Source organism: Globicephala melas, chromosome 7, assembly GCF_963455315.2.
Source record: "Globicephala melas chromosome 7, mGloMel1.2, whole genome shotgun sequence".
In the NCBI taxonomy this organism is placed as follows: domain Eukaryota; kingdom Metazoa; phylum Chordata; class Mammalia; order Artiodactyla; family Delphinidae; genus Globicephala; species Globicephala melas.
In genome coordinates, this window is record NC_083320.1 from 9,186,335 (window position 1) to 9,209,116 (window position 22,782).

The window sequence follows — 22,782 nt, forward strand, 5'->3', positions numbered from 1 at the left end:
CAGTCATTTAACAAATATTCAAAACTTTCCCTGGGCAAAGCATCGTGTTGGGAACAGAGTAGGTATACGTGGAAATGAAACCTGTACCTGGTACCCACGAACGCAAGAGCCAGGCAACAGTTAGATACCGGGGAAAGTGCAGGGAGAGGTACCACCCAAGATGGGACAAAGAATAAGGGATTTTCGGTCCCCTTTAGCTGAGAACACTTGCAGGGCCCGCCCGACTCTTCCCTCACAAACTGTCATATTTTGCGGTCCAGCCTTGGGTGAGGGCTTTTTTCATCACTTCTCCCCTATCTCAGAGAAATGGAAGATACTTCCATTCCCACCTGCATCTTAGGTTTCGGGTCCTTTCCTCCAGCTATAAACGTGCCGAGAGCATTAGCGAACCTCAGCCAAAGCTGGAAACTACAGCCGGCCACGAGAGTGTGCACGTGAGGTGACTGCAATTTTTTTTTTTTTTCCTGCCAAACCAGAATTAGCCGGTATAGGAATGAACGAGCATGGAGATTTGAAATTGCACGGATTGGAAGGAAGCTCAGGTTAGGTTCGGGCACCTCCAAACGCACCCTTTTTAAAACCACACGGACTGAGGCCTCGAGCTCCAAGCTCCACAAAACGGAGCTGGCCCGGCAGCGAGCGGCAGAGGCGCCGGGAGCCCGCACAGCGCGCCGAACCGGGCGGAGCGCAGAGCCGCGGGCACCGGCACCTCCAGAATGATAGGCGACGTTGCCACAAATCTCTCCGCCCAGCCGCTCAGGGGGCTCCGAGGGAAACAGCAAGTTCGGGGATCGGGGCGGGGAGCCCAGTGAGGCCACCGCCCCGAGGGCTGCGGACAGTGAGTATCCCGGGCCGCGCTGCATCGCGGGCCCGGGGATGGAGCTGCGCCGGGGGCATCTTGGGCTGCGGTGGCCGCTGCGCCCTAGCCGCCCGGGAAGCGGCGGTGCGGGCCCGGGGCCTGGTAGGGGAAGGCGTCCAGAGGGTCGAGGGCAGGGCTGAGCAGAGGCGCGGTGGTCCCGCCCAGGCCGCCCGCCGGGGTGCTACGGAACCGCTGGCGAGGCCACCTCGGGGCGGGCGGGCGGGCGCGCCGGGGCGGAACGTGGGCACGCGCCGCGCTCCCACTGCGGCCAGGGCCCCGCGCGCGTCGTCCAGGGCGCACGGCGCCCCTCGGAATCCCCGCCCGACCCCAGAGGCGCGCTGGTTCCCGCGTCCAGCCTTACTCCCGCCTCCTCTCCCGGCCCGCGTTAGCCACTCGAACTAGCAGTGCTGGGGCGGAGAGGGGGAGACCCGGGCGGGGGCGGGGCGGCTGCGGGACTTCTGGGGGTGCGGGATGCCTCCCCGCGCAGGCCGCCGGGACTGCGATCGGCCTCGCTTCCCCGCGGAGCTGGCGAGTTCCGGGCGCGCGGGATGCCCGGGATGGGGGCCAGGGGTCTCGGGGTGCCGGGGAAGGGGGAGCACACAGCGCCCGGGAGGGGGCTCCGGGGCGGCGGAGGCGGCGCTCGAGAGATGAGGGTTGGCGCGGAGGCCGGATCGCCGTGGGCCAGCCCAGGGCGTGCGGACGCTTGTACCCCAGAGCGGTTCTGATCAAGGCCCCTTGGGGAGGAAAGGAGAGACTGAAATGGGGCTAGGGACCCGGGGCGGCCATTTCGGGGCTAGACGCCGCCAAGGCCACTGACGGTGTTTTAGCAGCTCAATTCTGCTTACCAATTAATTAAGCCGTTTTCCTTCTGTGGAAAAGTTGATCCAGGCTCTCATTAGCAAGGATGAGTAAGGGTTATTATTGGGCATTAGAAAAATTCCTTTTCGCCTTGCCTGGCGTGTGTGTGTGTGTGTGTGTGTGTGTGTGTGTGTGTGTGTGTGTGAGAGAGAGAGAGAGAGAGAGAGAGAGAGAGAGAGAGAGAGAGAGAGAGAGAGGGAGAGAGAGATAAAATAGGCTTTGGAATCCCTCAGGCCCGAGTTCAAATTTGGCCTCCACCACCGGGTAGTTTAACCTCTCTAAGCTGCATTGCCCCCATTCTACAAATAGCCTCAATTTCCTCATCTGTAAAATGGGGCATTAATACAACTGGACAGAATCGTTGTGGAGAAGCCGTTAAGCACAGTTCCTGACCCATAGAAGGCATTTATATTTTTAGTTCCCCCTGATACAGCGTGAACCTAGATAGGGTTCCCCGTTTCTCTTGCTCTGTTGTCTCTGCACAGCTCAGCTCCCCAGCCTTGGCTGCTCCAGCCTCTTCAGCCTGTTGGCCTCAAGTGCGCCCTCTAAAGGCTCAAGATGTCCAGTGCGCAGCCGGTCCAGAGGGCAGATATCGACAGAGCCAAATTACAGATGTGCCCGCCCCACGCCCACGTCTAATGAAGAACCTGCTACCAACATACTCTGTCACCTTTGGGGAAGATTGTATTTTTAATTTTAATTGGGCGCTTTCCCCTTTACCGCTTATTTACAGTGAGCTCACCACATTGTAGCATAATCAACAGTAGCCAAATTAAAGAGCAATGAATTGGGCTTCCCTGGTGGCGCAGTGGTTGAGAGTCCGCCTGCCGATGCAGGGGACACGGGTTCGTGCCCCGGTCCGGGAAGATCCCACATGCCGCGGAGTGGCTGGGCCCGTGAGCCATGGCCGCTGAGCCTGCGCGTCCGGAGCCTGTGCTCAGCAACGGGAGAGGCCACAACAGTGAGAGGCCCGCGTACCGCAAAAAAAAAAAAAAAATCAATGACTTGCTTATAAAACTTGCTCCCCTAACAGAGTTGTGGAAAATTTAATTTCGTTTTAATCTCTGAAACACTCGAACAGGCTATATAGTATTTTCACTTCTGCCAGTTACCAGCTAAATACGTAGCTGACGTCCATGTCATAGCCTGCGTGTGTTACTTCATTTCCCCCATGAATGGTTTCTCTGTCACCGGTAGTAAACTCACTTTAGGGAAGAATGGGGAGTTGACTGTTGATCCCATAATCTTCCATAATCTTCCCATTTCCTTCCTTCAGCTTCTTCAGTGCAAGGCCCTAACGTTATGTGCAGAGCTTCCATTCTAGGTGAGCCCAGAATGGGTTACATTTCACACGTCAGTCCTTAGCAGAAACCCCACGCTCACTGCTCCACTTCCCCCAGTGTCCCACACGTGTTGTCATTTTGCATGTGTGTCAGTGTGTGGAAAAGATGGGGGAGCTTGAAGACCGTATGGTGGAGAAAGACTTGGAGCCTGGCGAGAAGTGGCCCAGAAACCCTTCCTGATTCTCCCTCTCTCTCCAGGTGCAGAGGAGGGTCCTAATGCTCAAATGATTATTTTGTATCTTATTACATAAATGCTGAAATGCTAAAGCAGACTTGGGGGTGAGGGAACAGACGTTTATTCTTCTGTTGCCTTTTGTTTGTTTCAGTTAATCTGGCTGTACAGTCAGATAACTCTGATTAGTCAAAACAGGAATGACTTTTAGAGAGATTTGGGTGTGAAATGCAGACAACCCCATTGCCGGGAAGATCTTCAGGGACCTCCTGCGGATCTGATGGAATTTTGCTTTACCCACCCATAGGCTCCATCTGATACTATTTTCTACAGGCACAGTTGTGCCTCTTTTTTTTGTTTGTTTCTTTGTTTTTTACAGTTGTGCCTCTTGAAGAAAACTTTTCCATTAAACGCCATTTAACGTCCTTTCTTTATGAACAGATAAACTGGAAATGTCAAGAGCAACTCAATGGCAACTGCGTCTCTTAACCCATAAGATAAATAATTCAGTGAAAATATAAAGTTCTTAACGTTGCTTAGAAAAGTGCTTGCTATTTCAACTCATAAGTTGAAAAAAATATGACTTTTGTATTATTATTATTTCAAAGTCTTTCTTACATGTAGGTGGGCTTTAGGAAAATGCCAAGTTGTGTGTTTTATCTCATTAAACACAGATTGTAAAACAATGTTATTATTATTCATCTAAGCCAGTCACACCCCTTATCAAGCTGCCTGGTTCTCCTCCTTCTGGCTCCTTGGGATTCTGTGTACCACTACCAGGGGCGAAGGGAAGACAACCATCAGACTCCACTTCGGAACCCTATCTAGCTTCATCCTCCTGGAACTTTTGACAGGGTAGCTCGGTTATGGGCTGTGAGCTTTAGAGAGCAAGGGCTATCCCATCCCTTTCTATCGCCAGGCAGACTGTCCTCTCACGGGGGGAGAGGAGGGTGGTGGGAAACACACACACAAGCCTACAGCCCAATGTAGACTAGACTTCCCAAGGGAAGTGGCTCTGAATTGCCACTAATCTACTGTAGGCAAGTAGCTGAACCAGATGATGTTTAAGAGGTAGAGAGAGGGGCCTTGACTTTCTTATAATAAAGTTAATATACGTTTATTTAGAATTTTTTACCAAAGAGATAAAGAAGAGGAAATTACTTGGAAGACAATCGTCCCAAGAATAATCTCCATCAACATTTTAGTTTCACTCCAGTCTTTTTTTCCTACAGATACATATTTTTAACAACAACAACAACCAAAAAGGAATTATTTCATGTGCCCCATTTTGTGACCACCTAGTATAATTCAACCTTAGCGTGACCTTCTTTCTCTGTCTTCAAAGAGCCCGTACAGTTTTATCTTTGATGGTGCACTTGCATTGCATGGCTATACCATGATTGACTGATTTAACATGTACTCTAATGTTGGATATTAGAGATGTTTGCAGGGGTTTTTTTTTTTCCTCATTATTTCAAGGTTTCACTATTAGAATTTAGTTGAATCTTGAAGGATGAGCAGAAGAGGACCAGGAGATTAGAAGGAGAGAAGTATGTTCCCGAAAGAAGAGAAGGTCATGCACAAAAGCTTGAGAGACTGTGCCAGGTTCAGGGAGCTGCAGGTGCTTCCATGGGGCTGGAGAGCAGAGTGCAAAGCTGAGGAACAGGAGAAGGGACCTGGCAGAGTGGCAGATAACGCGAGGGGAGAGCCTGGAAGCAGACAGGGCAGTTTGGACTTAATCCTAAAGATAACTCGACCGGGTGGGGAAGTTACATGGTACGATAGCATTTTCCCATTCCCAGCATCCTCGGTAATGGAGAGGTGAAGGGAAGAACCCAGCAGAGAGCAGCAACATGGGCAGGAAGTGTGGTGGCTGAGCACTGGATATCTGTTTAAGAGACAGAATAATTTAAAAGATGAAAATAACGGGTATGAGAGAAATGAAAAGTCAAGATGAGCCCCAGGACAGATCCATTAAATTGCTCTTCCACTGGCATCCTTGGTTCCTTCGCACCCGTTTCTTCCCAACAAACTCTTAATCTGGGGATTTGCCAACTTTTCTTATAAAGGGTCAGAGACTAAGTATACGAAGTTCTGCAGGTCACATAACCTTTGAAAAGGTAAAAAAAAATTCTTAGCTCAGGGGTGTACAGAAAGAGTCTGTGCAGATGGCACAGTGTGCTTCCCTAAAAGAGGCTGAGAGCTGGGCATTTGGGCCACAATTTGCTCCTCTGTCATTTTGTCCACATCACAACACTGCGGAGAAAAGCCGCATGGTTGGAGGTGTTCCGAGTGTATTTGGGACCGTTTTTTACACCACTTTCCTCAAATGATTTTCAGTAATAATCACATGTCATGGTCAGTAATAATCATTATTTTCTGATTTGCTCCTCTGTTTTAAAATTACTTGAAACAAAGAATAGATTTCCATTTTAAAGTCATTATTCAAATTCATGTATCGACTACAAATTTCACTTTCCAAACCAAAGTTTTTCACCTTGCAGTTTTGGCACTCTGTTTTGCTCTTTTAAATTTTAAACAAAACTAAAGTCTGCAGGTGGGCACATAGAGTGACAAAAGTCAAGTAGCTGGCATCCTGGTCTTCGTCTCCACCATCACTGTGCTGTCACGGTCCATCTTGAATGTCCTGCTAAAGGCAGTGATGTGTGACACCGCAGGCACTGCAGACCCAAACTGAGCCAAGGTGTGGACCAGCAGTTCTGAACTCTTAGGAACTTACTCTCAAAATAGATATGTGCATTCAGATTGCCAAAAGGCACATGAAAAGATGTTCAACGTCGCTGATAATTAGAGAAATGAGAATCAAAACTACAATGAAGTATCTCACCTCACACTGATCAGAATGGCCATCATCAAAAATCCCACTACTTACCATCTTTTCTCCATCTACCCCCTGCTTCCTCTGGTCTCAGAGGATGGGTCAGTCTTCCTGATCAAGACCAACCCTGTCCCACCACCTCTGGGATTAGTCATTCTCTCTCTCCTTATCCTCAGTTTTTATGCATACACTCCATTCTCATCCTAAAAAATAAAACAAAACCAGAGACTTCCCCTGACCTGGCATCGTCTCACCTCTAGCTCCATCCAACCCTCTCCTCTTGTTTGAACAACTTGAGAGATAGATCTACGCAAAGCACAGGTCCCATCTTATCTCTTCCTTGTGCAAACGCAGCCACCAGCTATTCATCATGTACAGGGTAAACTCCAAAACCCTTATCTGGCACATAAGGCTCTTCAAGATCTAGCCCCTGGCTCCCTGGTAACCTGTATGCCGTTGTGGTACCCAAATTTCTGTAATCTGATTTCCATTTTTCTAAGCAATTTTCTAGCTTCCCAGGTAAATGCTGGGAATGGGGGTGGATGGAGGGGGTGAAAGTATGTCTTGTATATCAGACATAAATATCACCATTTTTAGAAGACTCTATCTCCCATTGTAAGATCATAAATTGGCCTTCTCCTTTACCAATCTCTCCTGAGTTGGGTTCGTATGAGTCAGTCCCCCTGAGGCTGACCCACTGTAGCTCTATTGAATAAATTGAACACTTGGACCCACAAAACTGAGAACCATAGCCTCTGCCAGGCGCCCACTCACCCGCCCCCAAGGCCAAGCTACCCTGTCTAAGGCCAGGCATCTTCCTTCTCTAACATCTTGTCAGTTTCCATCTCAATAAGGGACACAAGGCATGGGCTTTGGAGTCAGGAAGAGCTGGGTTCAATTCCTGGCTTCCTGTCTAGCTATTATATATACTACCTCCTGGCCATGAGAACTTGGGAAAGGTACTTTACTTCCCTGAGTCTATTTCCATTTCTTTAAAATAGCCATAATAATACTTACATATAGGATGACTGTAAAGATGAAACAATTTTCATAAAAGCATTTGGTCCCATGAAAAAGTGAGGCGTGTCCCCAAATCTGCATAAGGACAAGATTAATCTAAAGGTTAAAGGTCTAATATGGTGGTGGGGCCACTTTGCTTCTGATGGGTAGGTAGAGCTTTCCAGAAAGATGGAGGTTCTTTTGTTTTGTTGTTCAATGAAATTATTTGTCATATGTATTTCAGAACATCTTGGAAAATGTATACAAGTCATGAAGACATTGGGTATGATTTTGAAGATGACCCCAAGGATAAGAAGACACTTAAACCCCACCCAGACATTGATGGCGGATGGGCTTGGATGATGGTCCTTTCCTCTTTCTTTGTGCACATCCTCATCATGGGCTCCCAGATGGCCCTGGGAGTCCTCAACGTGGAGTGGCTTGAAGAATTCCATCAGAGCCGTGGCCTGACGGCGTGGGTCAGCTCCCTCAGCATGGGCGTCACCTTGATTGTGGGTATGTTCACATGTGGCCCGTTGTAAAACTGAATAATTATAAAAATGACAGTTCCTCACTGTAAGTAATGTTTTATATTGTTGAAACGTTAGATATTACATTTTAGTAGATGTTGCTGTTGTTTTCATTGTGGTCAAATGTACATAACGTAAAGTTTACCATTTTAACCAGGTGTACAGTTCAATGCACATTCATCACCACCATCATCTCCAGAACTTTTCCCATCTTCCCCAAATAAAACTGCACACATTAAACAATGACTCCTCATTGCCACCTCTCCTCCCAGCCCCCTATCCCTGGCCACTACCATTCTATTCTCTGTCTCTATGAATTTGACTGTGCTAAATACCTCATATAAGTGGGATCACACAAGATTTGTCCTTTTGTGGGATATTCCTATTCAAGGATGGTAAACATTTGGAGTATTTTAAAAATTGAGCATTAGAATTTTTGCCCCTAACTCTGTTTTCTTAACTGTTATAATTCATTACCTATCATTACAAATCTGTTTAACACATGAATATTTTTAAAAGATAAAAATTTTAGAGAAAACACAGTAAAAGTAAATAATCTTATTTCAGAGCTCTAATGTTTTAAATTTGAAGTATTGATCCTATGTTATTGAAAAATCTATTAAACTGTTTTTAGAAAGGTTACTGATATAGCTAACAGGAGGGAATAATAACATATTCTTGTATTTTGTAGTTTAACCACCTAGCAATCTATGAAAGCAATTCTTATCTAGTTGGAGATACTAAACAAGGAAATTATTATAAATATGATACGTTGCTATGGCTAATGTGTTTCAGTTTGAGAACTAAACAGCTTTTACTGCCAACTGCTATTTAATAAGCACCTATTATATACCAGGTGTTTTCCCTTACATCATCTCATTTAACTTTAATTCTCTCAACAGTACGAGGTAATTACCACTATACCATAAAGCTGTTCAATTCCTTTACTTGAAAGTAAAAGCCATATTTTTACGTATAATTTTTTTTTAATTTAAAGGGTTCATGATATATTTTATACTAGAAACATAATAGGCCTCAAATCTCTTCCTAGTATTGTGGGAGTATGCGGATGACAGGCAGATGTGTGTTTGACGAGAGTCTGTGCCTTGTCAGTGATTTCCACATTGGTAATTAATTGCTTGAATTCAATTCAGAGATTTGTTGATCTTGGCTGGTATGCAGCCAATGTTATTTTGGATAATACCAGCGACATTAATAACAGTGTCAGTGCTAATGATAGAAAACAAGGACAGAATGTTATTTCTCAAGATGTGTACAGGGGGTATGTGTTTAGCACAAGGAATTATTACTGATCTAGTTTTTAAATTAAATAAGGGCATCATTATGTGTGTGAGAGAGAATTGTTGATACATCACTTTTGCCTATAACTGTAATGAACTGACTCCTCAAACCTGCCTTGGCCTTGTTCAAACCAGGACGGTTTATCATATGAGAAGTGCAGGTAGGTTAACCTCAGTGCAGGGAATTTGCTAGTTTTGTGTTGGATATAATTCTACCTTCTCAATAAGTCCGTAAAGGAAAACTGTGCTTCTAAAATATAGGTTGACCAAAAAGTTCGTTTGGGTTTGGCCATAAAAACCCTAATGAACTTTTTGGCCAGCCCAAATACTAAAAATCCAGTTTTCTTACCTTTTCAAAAATAAATGTTTAGAGGGTAGAACAAGATACTCACAGATTCAATCTAGAAAGTGTGCACATACAGCAAAAAAGAAGATTCAGCCAAAGACCAGGGTATTTGTCCCAATATTTTCCAAACCGTCTAAGAAGGTTGTCTTCGGTGTTACTTTGTGTTTCACAAGTTCTACAGGAATAAGCAATGGAAATCAGTGCTGAAATAATTGGATGTGGTTCTGAGGATGATCCCCCAAATAAGAACACCTAACTCATAGTGGGGATGAAATGTGATTGTCATCTTTAATTAGGAGGTAACTGTGGGTTTTGAATTCTGTTTGAGAGTCCTTGATTTCCAGACAGTGGAACTTTAGATTGTAGACTAACCTTTCTTCAGGAAAGGTGTCTGCCAGATAGACATCTTTTGTCTTGCAGCTCAGAAATTATAGCACAGCAAGGCTCATAGTTATGTAAATGAAACGTCTTTTATTCTGTTTATCATGACCCTAAATTGCTATTCATTATCTAAGCTGCTGGTACAGGTGGCGGCAGATATGTTGTTTGGTTGGAAAAGCAAAAAGGAGCTCTCCTTTATTTAGCACTTACTACATGCCAAGTGCGTGTGATGTACATGATCTCATTTGATCCTACAGCAGCCCTGTAGGCCAGACCATCATCTTGATCTCACAGAGGAGAACATGCAACGCTCAGAATCATTAAGTAACTTACTGAAGTTAACTTGTAGCCAGTAAGTGTGGGACAGGCTTCAAACCTGGTCCACTGGACTCTGAAATGGTGTCCGCTATACCACACTGCCTGTCATGACGTTAAATGAGAACTGAAAATATGTTTGAAGTGAATAAATATAAATTGTTTTCATTTTCTAATCATTGTAAGGTCATTGAGTTACCTCTTTCAAATTTAAAAATTCCATGAATTATGTTACAGAGTTAAAAGCACTCTGTTGGGCAGTGACTTGCACATGGGGAATTCAATTCATTCTTGTTTCATTCTTTGCTAGCATGGATTTTGCCAGTTCCTGCAGAAGGTCACCTTGGTGGTATCTACAGCAGCCTTTGTGATAGCTCTTGGAATAATTCTTGGTGGAAGCCATGTAGTTAGGGGTAGCTATAGGCTGCAAAAGGTCATTTACCTGCTAAGTAGATTTAGAGCAGTGGTTGTCTATCTTGGCTACACGTTAGACCCACCTGGGAGCTTTTAAAAACCATGCCTCTCGGGCTGCACCTGGAGCATTAAATCAGAATCTCTCGGGATGGGACCCTAACATCAGGGCTTTTCTTTAATGATTTTTTTAAAGCTCCTAAGTGACTCCAACAGTCAGCCAAGGCAGAGAGCCATTGATTTATTGCAGGGAAGGGTTACACCAAGAGACCATGTATCCAATGAACTAGCTACTTTCATCCGTGATTGTATGCCAAGGCTCACCTCAGATTGTTTCTCTCCTCACCTGAGCTTTTTTCCAACCTATGAGATGCTGGGATGGGCAAGAAGTCATGACTTCCTCAGCGTGTTCCTGCAGCAATGCGAGACTTTATTATGTGGGAAATGGGCCAAGATTCAGATTCCTTCTGAAGAGGAGAAAGTCTGACAAGGTGTATAATCTCATTCCAAAACAATGAATTCCTCTAAAAAAGTGGAAATCTTAGCCAAAGGACTGCATCTCAATCTTATCTTCCCCTCTCCTTAGACTGGGTGTGGATTTCTTTTCATTTTGTTGAATGGCAGTTCCATCATGGAGATGCCAACTGACCATCAGTAAACAATGCTTAGAAAATGAAACTAAGGATCCAAAACTTTGGGTCTGACTTCGTTTTTTTTTGATAAATCTATATTATGTAGCCATGGAGGACTCACAGCATTTCTGGGGCTGACTTTGCCCATCTGCACATCATAAGTGACTGTAACTGCAGCACACAGGGTGCCAGAATCAATAAACTAAAAGCCAGACACCGTCATCATCTTAATGTTCTTTTCAGTAAAGCAAGCAATACTTTCTTTTTGATATACAGAATTCCTCCAGATACGAATATCTGTACTTATTTGGGAATTTTCCCCCTTTGTTCCCCCAAATGCTTCTTAATGCAGTGTTTCATAATCATGCAGCATCACAGAAAAACTTGCTTCTGGGTCCTTTCTGTAATGTGGGAAATATCATTCCACTGAACTGTCATGCATTGACCCTTCATATCTTAAAAGACCTATTAACAGCAAACCAATGAATTATGCATTTTTCTCTTTTTTTAACCCACTCATCTGAGATTTGAAGTGGTGAAGTGACCGTGGGTTTAGGAAAATAAAAATATTTATAGAGAAATAAAAGACATTCTTCAACTTATGGTTTCTGAATTTCAGTTCCCCCCAGTAATTTCCTCAGATGTTTATATCCATGTGCTTAGCTTATATATTGTTTATATCATGTGCTTATTTTATAATATACATAATACAGTATATTTGTATAAGATGTTTACTGTATTAAGTCTATTCTAAGAGGTTTATCTACTGAATTATTTTCTGTAATACAGCAGGGTTAATTAAATTAGTAAGTCTTTATCTTCTTAGTTTTCAGGATTGGATCCTCTCAAAATCACTAGACAAAAAAAAAAAATTTATTAGCAGACTGTACCCAACTATGTACATGAATATTGTTAGAATTGTAAAGGACAGTTTTATTTCAGTTTGGACTACAAGAGGAAGCTCCTTAGACTTCAACAAGTTTTTAACCGGAAATAGTCCCACCTGAACATAGGGTTTGATAACTATATAAAGTAATAATGACCAAAAAATAAGATGATGTTTAAAATGCAATGCTGAGTACAGCCTTGAACTGTGTTACTAAAATACGGATTGCTATTTGGATAAGGAATCACTGACCCGAAGGCAAGCATTAAGCTTCAATGACATCAGAAGCTGCCACAAAATCAGGAAGGAAACAAAGAGGTTGACGAAAACTAGAGCGTCATATAAAGTAAGCAATGAGAAAGTATCATATACTGCATTGCTGTGAGTATTGGCAAATATTGTACAACCAAGGGTAGACCTGAATGTCCACACAGTGTCATAAATGCATAGCCTGATGGGTCCAGTCAGGGACTGAGAGTCAGCAGAGGCTGAAGTATGTATGAAGCAATGGAGTTCTTTCCGGCTTGCTTTGCATCTGGATATCCTCATGAAAACAGGCTATAGGTTCCTTTCTTGAAGCATGGAGGTCCTGAGAGCCCCCCTTTCTGTACTCCCTTTAGATCTACAGTAAAAAACTAAAATGTATACAGAGGCCAAACAAGTAACGTAAATGAGGGCAGGATGTCAAATACGAGGCTGCAGGGAAGGGTGGAGACTGCAGCAAACTAGAGAGGGCGTGCCACAGGAAAACAGAACCAGCTGCTGCACGGGTCCAGCTGCTCCAGACTGTGTGGGAAGGTATTCTGTGTGGCCACTGGATTTTTGTGAATAATCTTAATTTTTAAATGTTGGCAACTGATTCAAAACGTTTTTAATTCTGGATAAACAAAATGCACCCACAGGCTGGATGGAGCACCTAGACCACTAATTTAGGACCTCTGCTGTAGACAAGAGAATGAAATCAACTGGTCTGTTTATTTCAGGTCTGTCTGCCTTGAAAATCTAGAACCTTGTGCTCTCCAGTGAAGTTACTGAAACCTATCTTTGCACGCCAAAAGCTTTCTGCACATAAAGCAGGGGTGTGGTTTTGGTTTGTTTTACTTGAGAGCTCTAGTAATATTGTATTCTTTGTCTTCATATGAGGACTCCCTAAGAAAGTAGGGAAATAAAATGCCATTAGTCATTTGAGTCATTCTTTTTTCAATGTTCTGTGACAGGACCTTTCATTGGCTTGTTCATTAACACCTGTGGGTGCCGCCAGACCGCCATCATCGGAGGGCTGCTGAACTCGCTGGGCTGGGTGTTGAGTGCCTACGCTGCAAACGTGCATTATCTCTTCATTACCTTCGGAGTGGCAGCCGGTAAGCGTAGTGACTTTCTTAAACTTGCCTTTATTTATTTATATTTTTGGCCACACCACGCGGGACCTTAGTTCCCCGACCAAGGATCGAACCTGTGCCCACTGCAGCGGAAGCGTGGACCCCTAACCACTGGACCACCAGGGAATTCCCTTAAACTTGACTTTATATGTTTCTATTGGGCATTTTGGCAATGAATTTCACTGTAGAGAAAAGAGACCCATTAAATATTTTGTCCCTTTGTCTCCTCCACCCCAACCCAACCATATCCTATCCTCCAGGAAATACTTTTTAATATAAGATATTAAATATGCCTTAAAGGGGCTTCCCTGGTGGCGCAGTGGTGGGAATCCGCCTGCCAATACAGGGGACGCGGGTTCGTGCCCCGGTCCGGGAAGACCCCACATGCTGCAGAGCGGCTGGGCCTGTGAGCCATGGCCGCTGAGCCCGTGCGTCCGGAGCCTGTGCTCCGTAACGGGAGAGGCCACAACAGTGAGAGGCCCGCGTACCGCAAAAAAAAAAAAAAAAGAAAAGAAAATAAGCCTTAAGCGTGAGGAAACGGCCTAACAGCTGTACTTGGCCTTCCTAATAGATTTTAATTAAATTTTCTATACCTGGTTCTAAGTGCTAGTCCCTTCTCTTGTAACAAAACGGACATATTAATAACATTCTCTCATTTAATAACTGCAGAATCCAGCGTGAATCAGAGAAAAATCATTTTCTCCTTCACCCCTGTTCAAATTAATGGAATAGCAGCAAAACCCACATAGATGTAGAGACTCTAAGAATCAAATCCAGAGCAAAGTGTCAGTCCCCAGGAGATATATAAAAATTGGCTGCCAGGCAGCACAGTTTGCATATCTGTTCTGCAAAATGTATTCCCGGCCATAATTTCCTTTATCAACAGGTAGCAGAATGCACACAGGTAAGTAGTTTGTTACTCATACAATTGTATTTCAGTGAACCAGAGCCAGCCTGACTTTTTTGAGTACAGACCTATAATCCTAATAAGTGGCACACTGATGGCAGTGTTTGCATAAGAGTTCAAAGTTAGAGTTTGCAATTCTTGCTTTTTTTCTTCCGCTTGCTCTCTGTGTGACTTTGGGAAAGTTACTTCACTTACTTATGCCTCAGTCTCCTTATCTGCAAAATGGGATGATTGAGTGCTTGGTTTACAGGGTTGTTGAAATGATTACATGAGATCATCTGTATGAAGCACTTAGCACGATGCTTGGCACATAATAAAGTCTTGAGCAAACGTTAGCTAATATATAATTGTTATTGTGTATAACATGTTTATTATATTATAAGCTTAAGTATATGCTTTTATGGTAGCAGGAGACAGTGAACATAAAAACTCACTGTCCGTATAAGTTGACAAGTTGGTTCTCTGTAATGTACATCTATCCACATATACACCTAAAGCACTTCTGTATCCTGTGAAGCTGAGTTTGGAAACCATTGATCTGAAGGACTTGATAACAGCTCTTAAAGAACAACGCAAGATGTTTTCCCTGAGGCATTTTAGAAACTTTGCCCCATAACAGTCCAATGCATAGAGCTGGCACGGGGATTTTTATATTATAGGTGAGGAAATAAACTCCTTCCCCTGGGACTAAGGAGCCACACTGGGGTCTCTGGGCAGACATGTGGGAGCCCCGAGGAACTTGATCCGTGGTGTTTGGGTACATGGATTATGACTTGGTCCCCATAACTGGGACTTGAAATTTATTCCCATCATCTAGAGATGTCTATGGTTAGACTCTTTGTTTAAATGGAATTTTATTTCTTGCAGTTAGTTGCTTATTGGTTCTCAAATAATATGATCTCCATATTCATTCATTTGTTTATTCATTCACTTATTTAATCAACAAATATTTAGGGATACAAGGAATTCGGAAAAAAAATCAGGAGGCCAGTGAAAGGAAAGTGTTTCTTGAGACACTTTATTGCTCCCTCTTTTTAATACAGGAAACACCCAAAGAAAGTCTCTGAAAATAAGTGTATTCACCTCCTCCACAAATATATATATATAATTATGTTTAAGTGGAAAATCCAGCTAAATCAGTTAGCTTATATACCGTTGGGCTGTTGTTAGTGAGGCATGGTGAAGCTGATTGACCCCTATTTAGTATAAAAGAAAGAAAATTAGAAGCAAAGGTCTGCAAAAAGCAAGTGACTGAAACAACAAAAAAATAAATTAAAGAGATTTTTAAATAAAAAACAAAAATTTTTAAAAAGCAACTGATTGATATATATATGTATATCACTGTACAATAATGTATGTGTGAAAGAGACTTTGTTGACATCTTTCTTCATTACAAAAAACATTTGAGGCAGATTTGTTTGTATTTGTTTTTTACCATCTAGGCAATTAAAATTGCATGGATGTCCTCCTATTAAGCAGAAAACTAATATCTGTTTGAGCGATCTTACTTAGCCAGGAGAATCTGGACAAATTTCTTCAGCTTTGCCATTTAAGAGGTCCATTCTCTTAAACTTGGCTTCTGCAGACAGCTTTTCCCTGCTGTGCATGCTTTTTACTCAGAACCACAGGATCTTCTTTCTCCCTCTGGGCCGCCTTCTGCCTGGCTTATCTGGGTACAGGCCCGGCCTCTAAACCTGAGTGTGGTGAAGAATTGTTCCAGGACCCTGCTTGACCACTGGGCTTGAGCCTCAGTATCCCCAAGGCCTGTTCTATATGCTCATAGAATAATTGTGCTGATTACGAATCACAAAGTCACATTAGGAAGGGGAGATGCTGTTAAGGACATGGAGAGGGTAGTAGATGCTTGTAGCATTAGGAACGGATTTTTTTCCTCACACATGGGAGTGTTTATTATTAAAACGAAGTTATAATTGGTCCTACTCTTATGCTTTGCCCCTCAATTCAGTTCCTATTAGTTATTTCATTCCGCTGCTGTTTAGACATCCGTAACCACATTAAATTTAGGTTGCTGGTTGTTGTCAGGGACAAATCAAATTTTAAAAAGTAAACTTTTGTACCATCAGCAAAATGCAGAATGGACAAATTTAACAGACAAGTGATCCAGTTTCCTCAACAAGTAAATTGAGAGAGAAAAAAAAAAGAGAAATTAAGACTTAAAATATGTATCAACAAATAGCAATGTGTGGGCCTTACTTGGATCCTGATTTAAACAAACTTTTTAAAAATATGGTCATTTATGAGAGAATTGGAAATTTGAACACCTTTGGATATTTTTTGATATCAAAGAATTATTCATTTTTTTCAGATAAGATACTGATACGATTATGCAGTTTAAAGAATTCTTCTATTTAGAGATTTATACTAAAATATTTGCACATGAAATGATATATTTGGGATTTGTTTCGAAATAATATGGAGGAAGGAGTGTGTGTGTGTGTGTGTGTGTGTGTGTGTGTGTGTGTGTGTGTGTGTGTGTGTGTGTGTGTGTGTGTGTGTGTGTTGGGGTAGAGGCGGGATTGAGGCAAGAATTGCCAGGAGTTGATAACGGTTGAAGCTGGGTGATGGGTATGTGGGAGTTCGTTAAACCACCTGGTTTTTAAAAGCTTACTCTGAATCTGATTCAAACTGTTTCATTAACCAATAGCCCGTTATAAGTGGTAAGAGGGTAACATTAATTGACAGTGTGCTATCACATAGGTGTATTGCACTTACGTATACATCAGGAACACAACACCAATGAGCTGCATGTTTAACTGACTTGGTCAAGGTCACATGGTTACTTATGGGGAGTGGAGCCAGGATTTAAACCCAAGGCCAGCTAGGTTCTTTCTACTACACATCTCCCCAGTACAATCATAAGGACAATAATACTGTGCCACAATAGTTAATATCAAAGAATTTCTTGGTTCTTTAACAAATAATTATTTTTTCAAAATAACCACTGTTACACTAATTTTTCAGCTGAGTATTTTGTACCTTAACTGTGGAAGTATCAATTTAACCGGTATGAGAAAGGTGTCTATTATTTCAAACTATGATCACTTCACTTTCCCAGAGAACTTTCTTTTATTCATTCCATTCCTTTGTTATGTGCCAGGCACAGTCCTAGGTGCTTGGAAGAGATGTATTGGAAAACACAACATAAGAAGATCCCTGCCCTCATGGAGCTTATAGTGGTAGTTGTAGGGGAGAAGGGGTCAGATCATAAACAACACACACAATACAAAGTAAATTATACTGTCAAGTACTTACTATAGGAAAAAAGAAAAGTAGGGTAAGAGAGATTGGGAATGGAAGTGGGGGGCAAGAGAGGCTTGCATTTTAAAGTAGGATGGTCATGGGCTTCCCTGGTGGCGCAGTGGTTGAGAGTCCGCCTGCCGATGCAGGGGACACGGGTTCGTGCCCCGGTCCGGGAGGATCCCACATGCCGCGGAGCGGCTGGGCCCGTGAGCCATGGCCGCTGAGCCCGCGCGTCTGGAGCCTGTGCTCCGCAACAGGAGAGGCCACAACAGTGAGAGGCCCGCATACCGGAAAAAAAAAAAAAAAAAAAGTAGGATGGTCAGCTGTATACCTGAAACTAACACAACATTGTAAATCAATTATACCCCCCCAAGTTTTTTTTTTAATAAAAATAAAAAATAATAAAGTAGGATGGTCATGTGAGCGTTACTGAGAAGATGAACTGCAAGCGGGGGATGGGGCCCAAGCCCTAGGGCTCTCCGAGGGCAGGAACATTCTAGCAAAGGGAACAACCAGATTTTATAAAGAGATAAGCTCCTCACAATTCATATTAGCCAAAGAAATCTTCAGAATTCGATTAATTTTCTCAAACAGCATGCAGATAACTGGAAGTCAACCAACTGGTCAGGATGTAGGACCAGTTTATGGACTATTGAATGTTTTCCTATGTCCCTTTTAAATATTGGGAAATTAGAGATTTCTGCCTTTTGCGGACTTCAAACTCATAGAAGTTAATTCAGAGTTTGGTTCAAAATTAAGGGTAGCCGTTTTCTTCATCCTCCTCTACCCCGTCACGCAAATGATTGCTACGTTGCTGCCCTCGCTGAGGCTTGGCAGGTGGCTTGGGGACCCGCCCCTGCTTTCGCTGGGAATTACTTAGAAGCTGGCTTAATTGTTCTTAAAACAAGGGTGTCCATCCGAGGAGCAGTTGGTTGAGGATCACTGGCCCCTGACGGTTGCTGTAGATTACCACTGCTCTAAGGTAAATAAAGGAGGCAGGTTGCCTCTTGGAGCTTATTTTAGAAACTGAAGCAAAATCCTTCTGCAGCAGTGTGCTGGCAGCCGGGCAGATGAGCAGTTTAGGATGAGAGGCCGTGCAGGCAGTGGAAAGGGACCAGACTTCTGCAGCTGGGTCTGAATTCCAACCCGGATTCTCCAGTTACCTGCTGCAGGGTCTGGTGAAAATGTCTGAATCTCCGTGAGGTTCAATGCCCCCTTTTGTAACCTGGGTATAACCACAGGTAGCTTTTGGATTATTGTGAAAAGTAAATCAGATAAAGCCTGAAAAGCAACTGGCACATCCTCACCACTCAGTTAGTGGTAATTGCCATTATGTTTGCACGTATGACCGCTCTGCTCTCCTTCCAGATTCAAGTAATTCTGAAACTATTAAATGATGCGAAACTAGGGAAGCTTCTCGGCTTTGGGGAGTGCTATTGGTCCAAGTCTCTTTTCTCCTATCAAGCTGCTATCCTAATGTCAGGAGGTTGTGAGCATTAGAACCGTGTGTGGCCCCATGACCACCTGAAGCGGGGCTTACGGTTTCCCTCTGTGTGTACCTAGAAGTTAAGAACACAACCCTCAACCTCTTGGCTAGCATTTTATTTTATTTCATATTTATTTTATTTTTAAATTTAAATAGGCTTCATTTATAGAGCAGTTTTAGGTTCAGCAAAATTGGTCAGAAAGCACAAAGCCCTCCCAGTACACCCTGCCCCCAATAGACACAATCTTCCCCACCAGCATTTTAATTCTGTGCCCGTAAATCACAAACCGTTCCTATTTTCTAAGAAAGATACAATTAAAAACCAGAGATGCAAATGCGTATTAGGTGATTTTGACATCTAGTAGCTACGTATCCTTATAGGTACATTTTAATTCCTTTTATTCTTCTAATTCATTTGGGAACACATTGGCCCATTCCTGAGGCTTCTGTAAATTGCCTGGAGTCACTCTTCATCCCCTTGTACATGAGTACTTTCCTGTGTATTAAGTGCAATTAGCAGCAGAGCCCTCAGAATCCATTCATTCTTTCAACAAATCACTAAGCACACACTGCACGTTCTGAGCAGTGCCCGGCATACCAGGGGCGGTAATACAGACACAGTCCTGCCCTGGTGGAGCTTATATTCTGATGTGAGAATGCAGACTTATTTTATGTATTTAATTCTTTTATATATATTTGTTATTTATTTATTTAATATAATAGTTTATTATTATTATTATTATTGGAGTGACCTATGCTGAAAAGCCTGTTGGGGGAAATGATGGACTAGAAGTGGGCTTCTTTGGGTGAATATTGGTACTTACCCCTCGAGCTCCTTTTTTACAATCATGATTATATCTTTGTTTGAAAGAAAAGTTATAGAAACTAACATAATGAAATGCAGATGCTCTTTAAAGACTGCAGATTCGGGCTGTGGCCATTTACGCTGTGCCGTGTGCCTTTTCTTCCCTCTCGGGTGCGCAGGCTTTGGCAGCGGGATGGCCTACTTGCCGGCCGTGGTCATGGTGGGCAGGTACTTCCAGAAGAGGCGCGCGCTCGCCCAGGGCCTCAGCACCACCGGGACCGGGTTTGGCACATTCCTCATGACGGTTTTGCTCAAGTACCTGTGCGCAGAGTACGGATGGCGGAATGCCATGTTCATCCAAGGCGCGGTGTCCCTGAACCTGTGTGTTTGCGGGGCGCTCATGAGGCCCCTCTCTCCTGGGACGGATGGAGACGACCCAGAAGGGAAAGAGCCACACGTCCTCCCGGCTCACTCCACCGAATCTGTTCGGTCCAGTGGACAGCTGGGCGGAGCGGAAGAGAAGGGGGGCGGCCCCGGCACCGAGGACTCCCTCGGGGACATGCCAGCCCAGGCGTGCCACGAGAAGGCTGCACACAGAAAGGACATGTGCGCCTTTCGGGTTCTGAAGACCGTGAGCCGGCTGACCATGAGGGTCAGGAAGGGCTTCCGGGATTGGTACTTGGGCTATTTTGGGACAGCCTCGCTCTTTACTAATCGGATGTTTGTTGCCTTTATTTTCTGGGCTCTGTTTGCATACAGCAGCTTTGTCATCCCTTTCATTCACCTCCCAGAAATAGTCAATTTGTATAATTTATCAGAGCAAAACGATGTTTTCCCTCTGACTTCGATCATAGCAATAGTTCATATCTTCGGAAAAGTGATCCTCGGCGTTGTGGCCGACTTGCCTTGCATCAGCGTTTGGAATGTCTTCCTGATGACCAACTTCACCCTAGTCCTCAGCATTTTCATTCTGCCCTTGATGCACACGTACGCTGGCCTGGCAGCCATCTGTGCACTGATAGGGTTCTCCAGCGGTTATTTCTCCCTGATGCCGGTGGTGACTGAAGACTTGGTGGGGATTGAGCACTTAGCCAACGCGTACGGCATCATCATCTGTGCTAACGGCATCTCTGCGTTGCTGGGACCACCTTTTGCAGGTAAACCATTCAAGGCTTTAAGAGCTTAGAGTGCATGTAGAAAGTCGTGTTCTCATTTGTGTTAAAAGTCCAGGATGAATAAGAAGGAAGTTTCCATTTGTGTACATGGTCCTTTTTTTTTTTTCCCATTCCTGCCCCCAATTTCTGTTATAAATTTTAGCAAGTTAAAGGTCATTCTTTCATATAGAATGTAGATGAACTTTTGATCCCTAACCTGTGAGATCAACGGCTAGGCTGGTAAAGCGCACGGTGGAATAGTGCAGAGCCCCTGCCCCGTCCGAAAGAGACAGCCTCTACCCTGCTCCAGCTGATTTCCATCACCAAGAAATACAGAAAATCATTACTAGCTCTTCTATGGTTAGCCCCCTCCCCGCACTGTCCAAGAGAAGCTAGGACTCTGCACTCTTAGGTAACATCTCCAAATGCTCAAAACACTGTGTGTAGGTCCAGCAGAGCACTTCCGTGGATGTAGCCCTGTAGTCGTTTCCTACTGGTGCTGTAATGAATTGCTACAAACCTAGTAGCCTAAAACAATACAGATGTATTATCTTACACTTCTAGAGGTCAGAAGGCTTAAATGGGTCACAATGGGCCACAATCAAGGTGTTGGTGGGACTGCATTCCTTCTGGAGGCTCTCAGGGCGAATCCATTTCCTCGTCTTGTGCAGTTTCTGGAGGCTTCCTGCTTTTGGGCTCCCGGCCCCTTCCTGCATCCTCTAAGCCAATATCATAGCATCTTCTCATCTCTCTAATTCTGACTCTCCTACCTTCTCCTTTCACTTTTAAGATGCTGGTGACATTGGGTCCACCGGATAATCCGGGATAACCCCCATCTCAAGGTCCTTAACTTAATCACATCTGCAAAGTCCCTTTTGCCACATAAGGGAACATTTACAGTTCCCAGGGATTAGGAAGTGGGCATCTGGGGAGAATTGGGACATTCTGCCTACCTCTGGCCCAGAGGCCACCAGTTGGCCACGTCTAGGGTGAGATCTCTCACCTGTATTCACCTCAGTTCAATGGAGATTTTGCTTCTTGCATCGGGCATACCAGAAGCCGTAGGCACCACCAAGGAGTCCTGTGTCTGGGCCAGGTACCTCTCTGAGCCTGTCATTCTGGGCAGGTTTTAAGCTTTGTGGTAGGTAGACCCAGTCCCCAAGAGGCCAGGTACTGGGCAAAGGTGACAAAGTCTACCCACTGTCCAGGGATTGGAGGCAGGAGCCTACAAAGTATGGCAGGGGCTGGGGCCAAATGTCAAAACACAGGTGCTCTGTGGAGGTGGCTCTTAGGGCAGCCAGGCCAGGCAGGACTGGTGACAGTTGTCAGAGCTGCCAGAAGTTCTGTGCAGGGTTTTAAGCTAAGCTGGTAGAATCTCACCTATTCAGGTGCCCCATCCTCTGCCTATCTGGCTGCTCCAGGCCCTTTATCCTCATATCCTCTGCAGAAATACTTCTTCCCAGTGGATGGGGGAACCGCATGGGTGCAGGACAAAGCCCTCCCCACCCCTTGCTTCCCAGTCTGTCTACAGAGCCTGCAGTCACCTGTCCTAGAACTACGCTGGCAGAGGGCTTATGCCAACACAACCATTTTTAAGTCCCCCTCAGGACTGAAGCTCAAGAAATCATAGATTTTTACCTATTCAGCTGACAACACTGGCAACTGGCTGACAAAAGGTTTAAGGCCCAAGAATTGCTTTAGGAACCCAGAGGCTACATATGGGGCCCCTCCTGGATCAAGCTGCTCCTATACAGAGATGCAGGCCAGCATTTCTAGGTGCCAGTGAATCTCTACAGCAGTGCAGCAGACTATTATATTGGCAGTGGAAGAGTCAGTACTGCTCAGTGATCTCATAGTATAGAATTCTCTATCAGTTAGGGATGCATTTGGTTATAAGAGAACACCCTGACAATGGTAG

At 44.2% G+C, this 22,782-nt stretch overlaps 1 protein-coding gene across 3 annotated transcripts in view; it reads left to right on the forward strand.

The window, feature by feature from the left end:
- Nucleotides 1-386: 386 nt before the first annotated feature.
- SLC16A14 (solute carrier family 16 member 14) overlaps nucleotides 387-22,782 on the forward strand; it is a 30,300-nt gene continuing 7,904 nt past the window's right edge. The window contains exons 1-4 of one of the 3 annotated variants that reach the window (XM_060301753.1): nucleotides 387-439; nucleotides 7,315-7,586; nucleotides 13,090-13,233; nucleotides 19,890-20,867. In XM_060301753.1, the coding sequence (XP_060157736.1) occupies nucleotides 7,328-7,586; nucleotides 13,090-13,233; nucleotides 19,890-20,867 (1,381 nt within the window). In that variant the 5' untranslated portion in view covers nucleotides 387-439; nucleotides 7,315-7,327. Of the gene's footprint in view, nucleotides 440-480; nucleotides 839-7,314; nucleotides 7,587-13,089; nucleotides 13,234-19,889; nucleotides 20,868-22,782 lie in introns of those variants that run through there. The other 2 variants (XM_030879371.2, XM_030879628.2) reach the window with 2 other exon arrangements.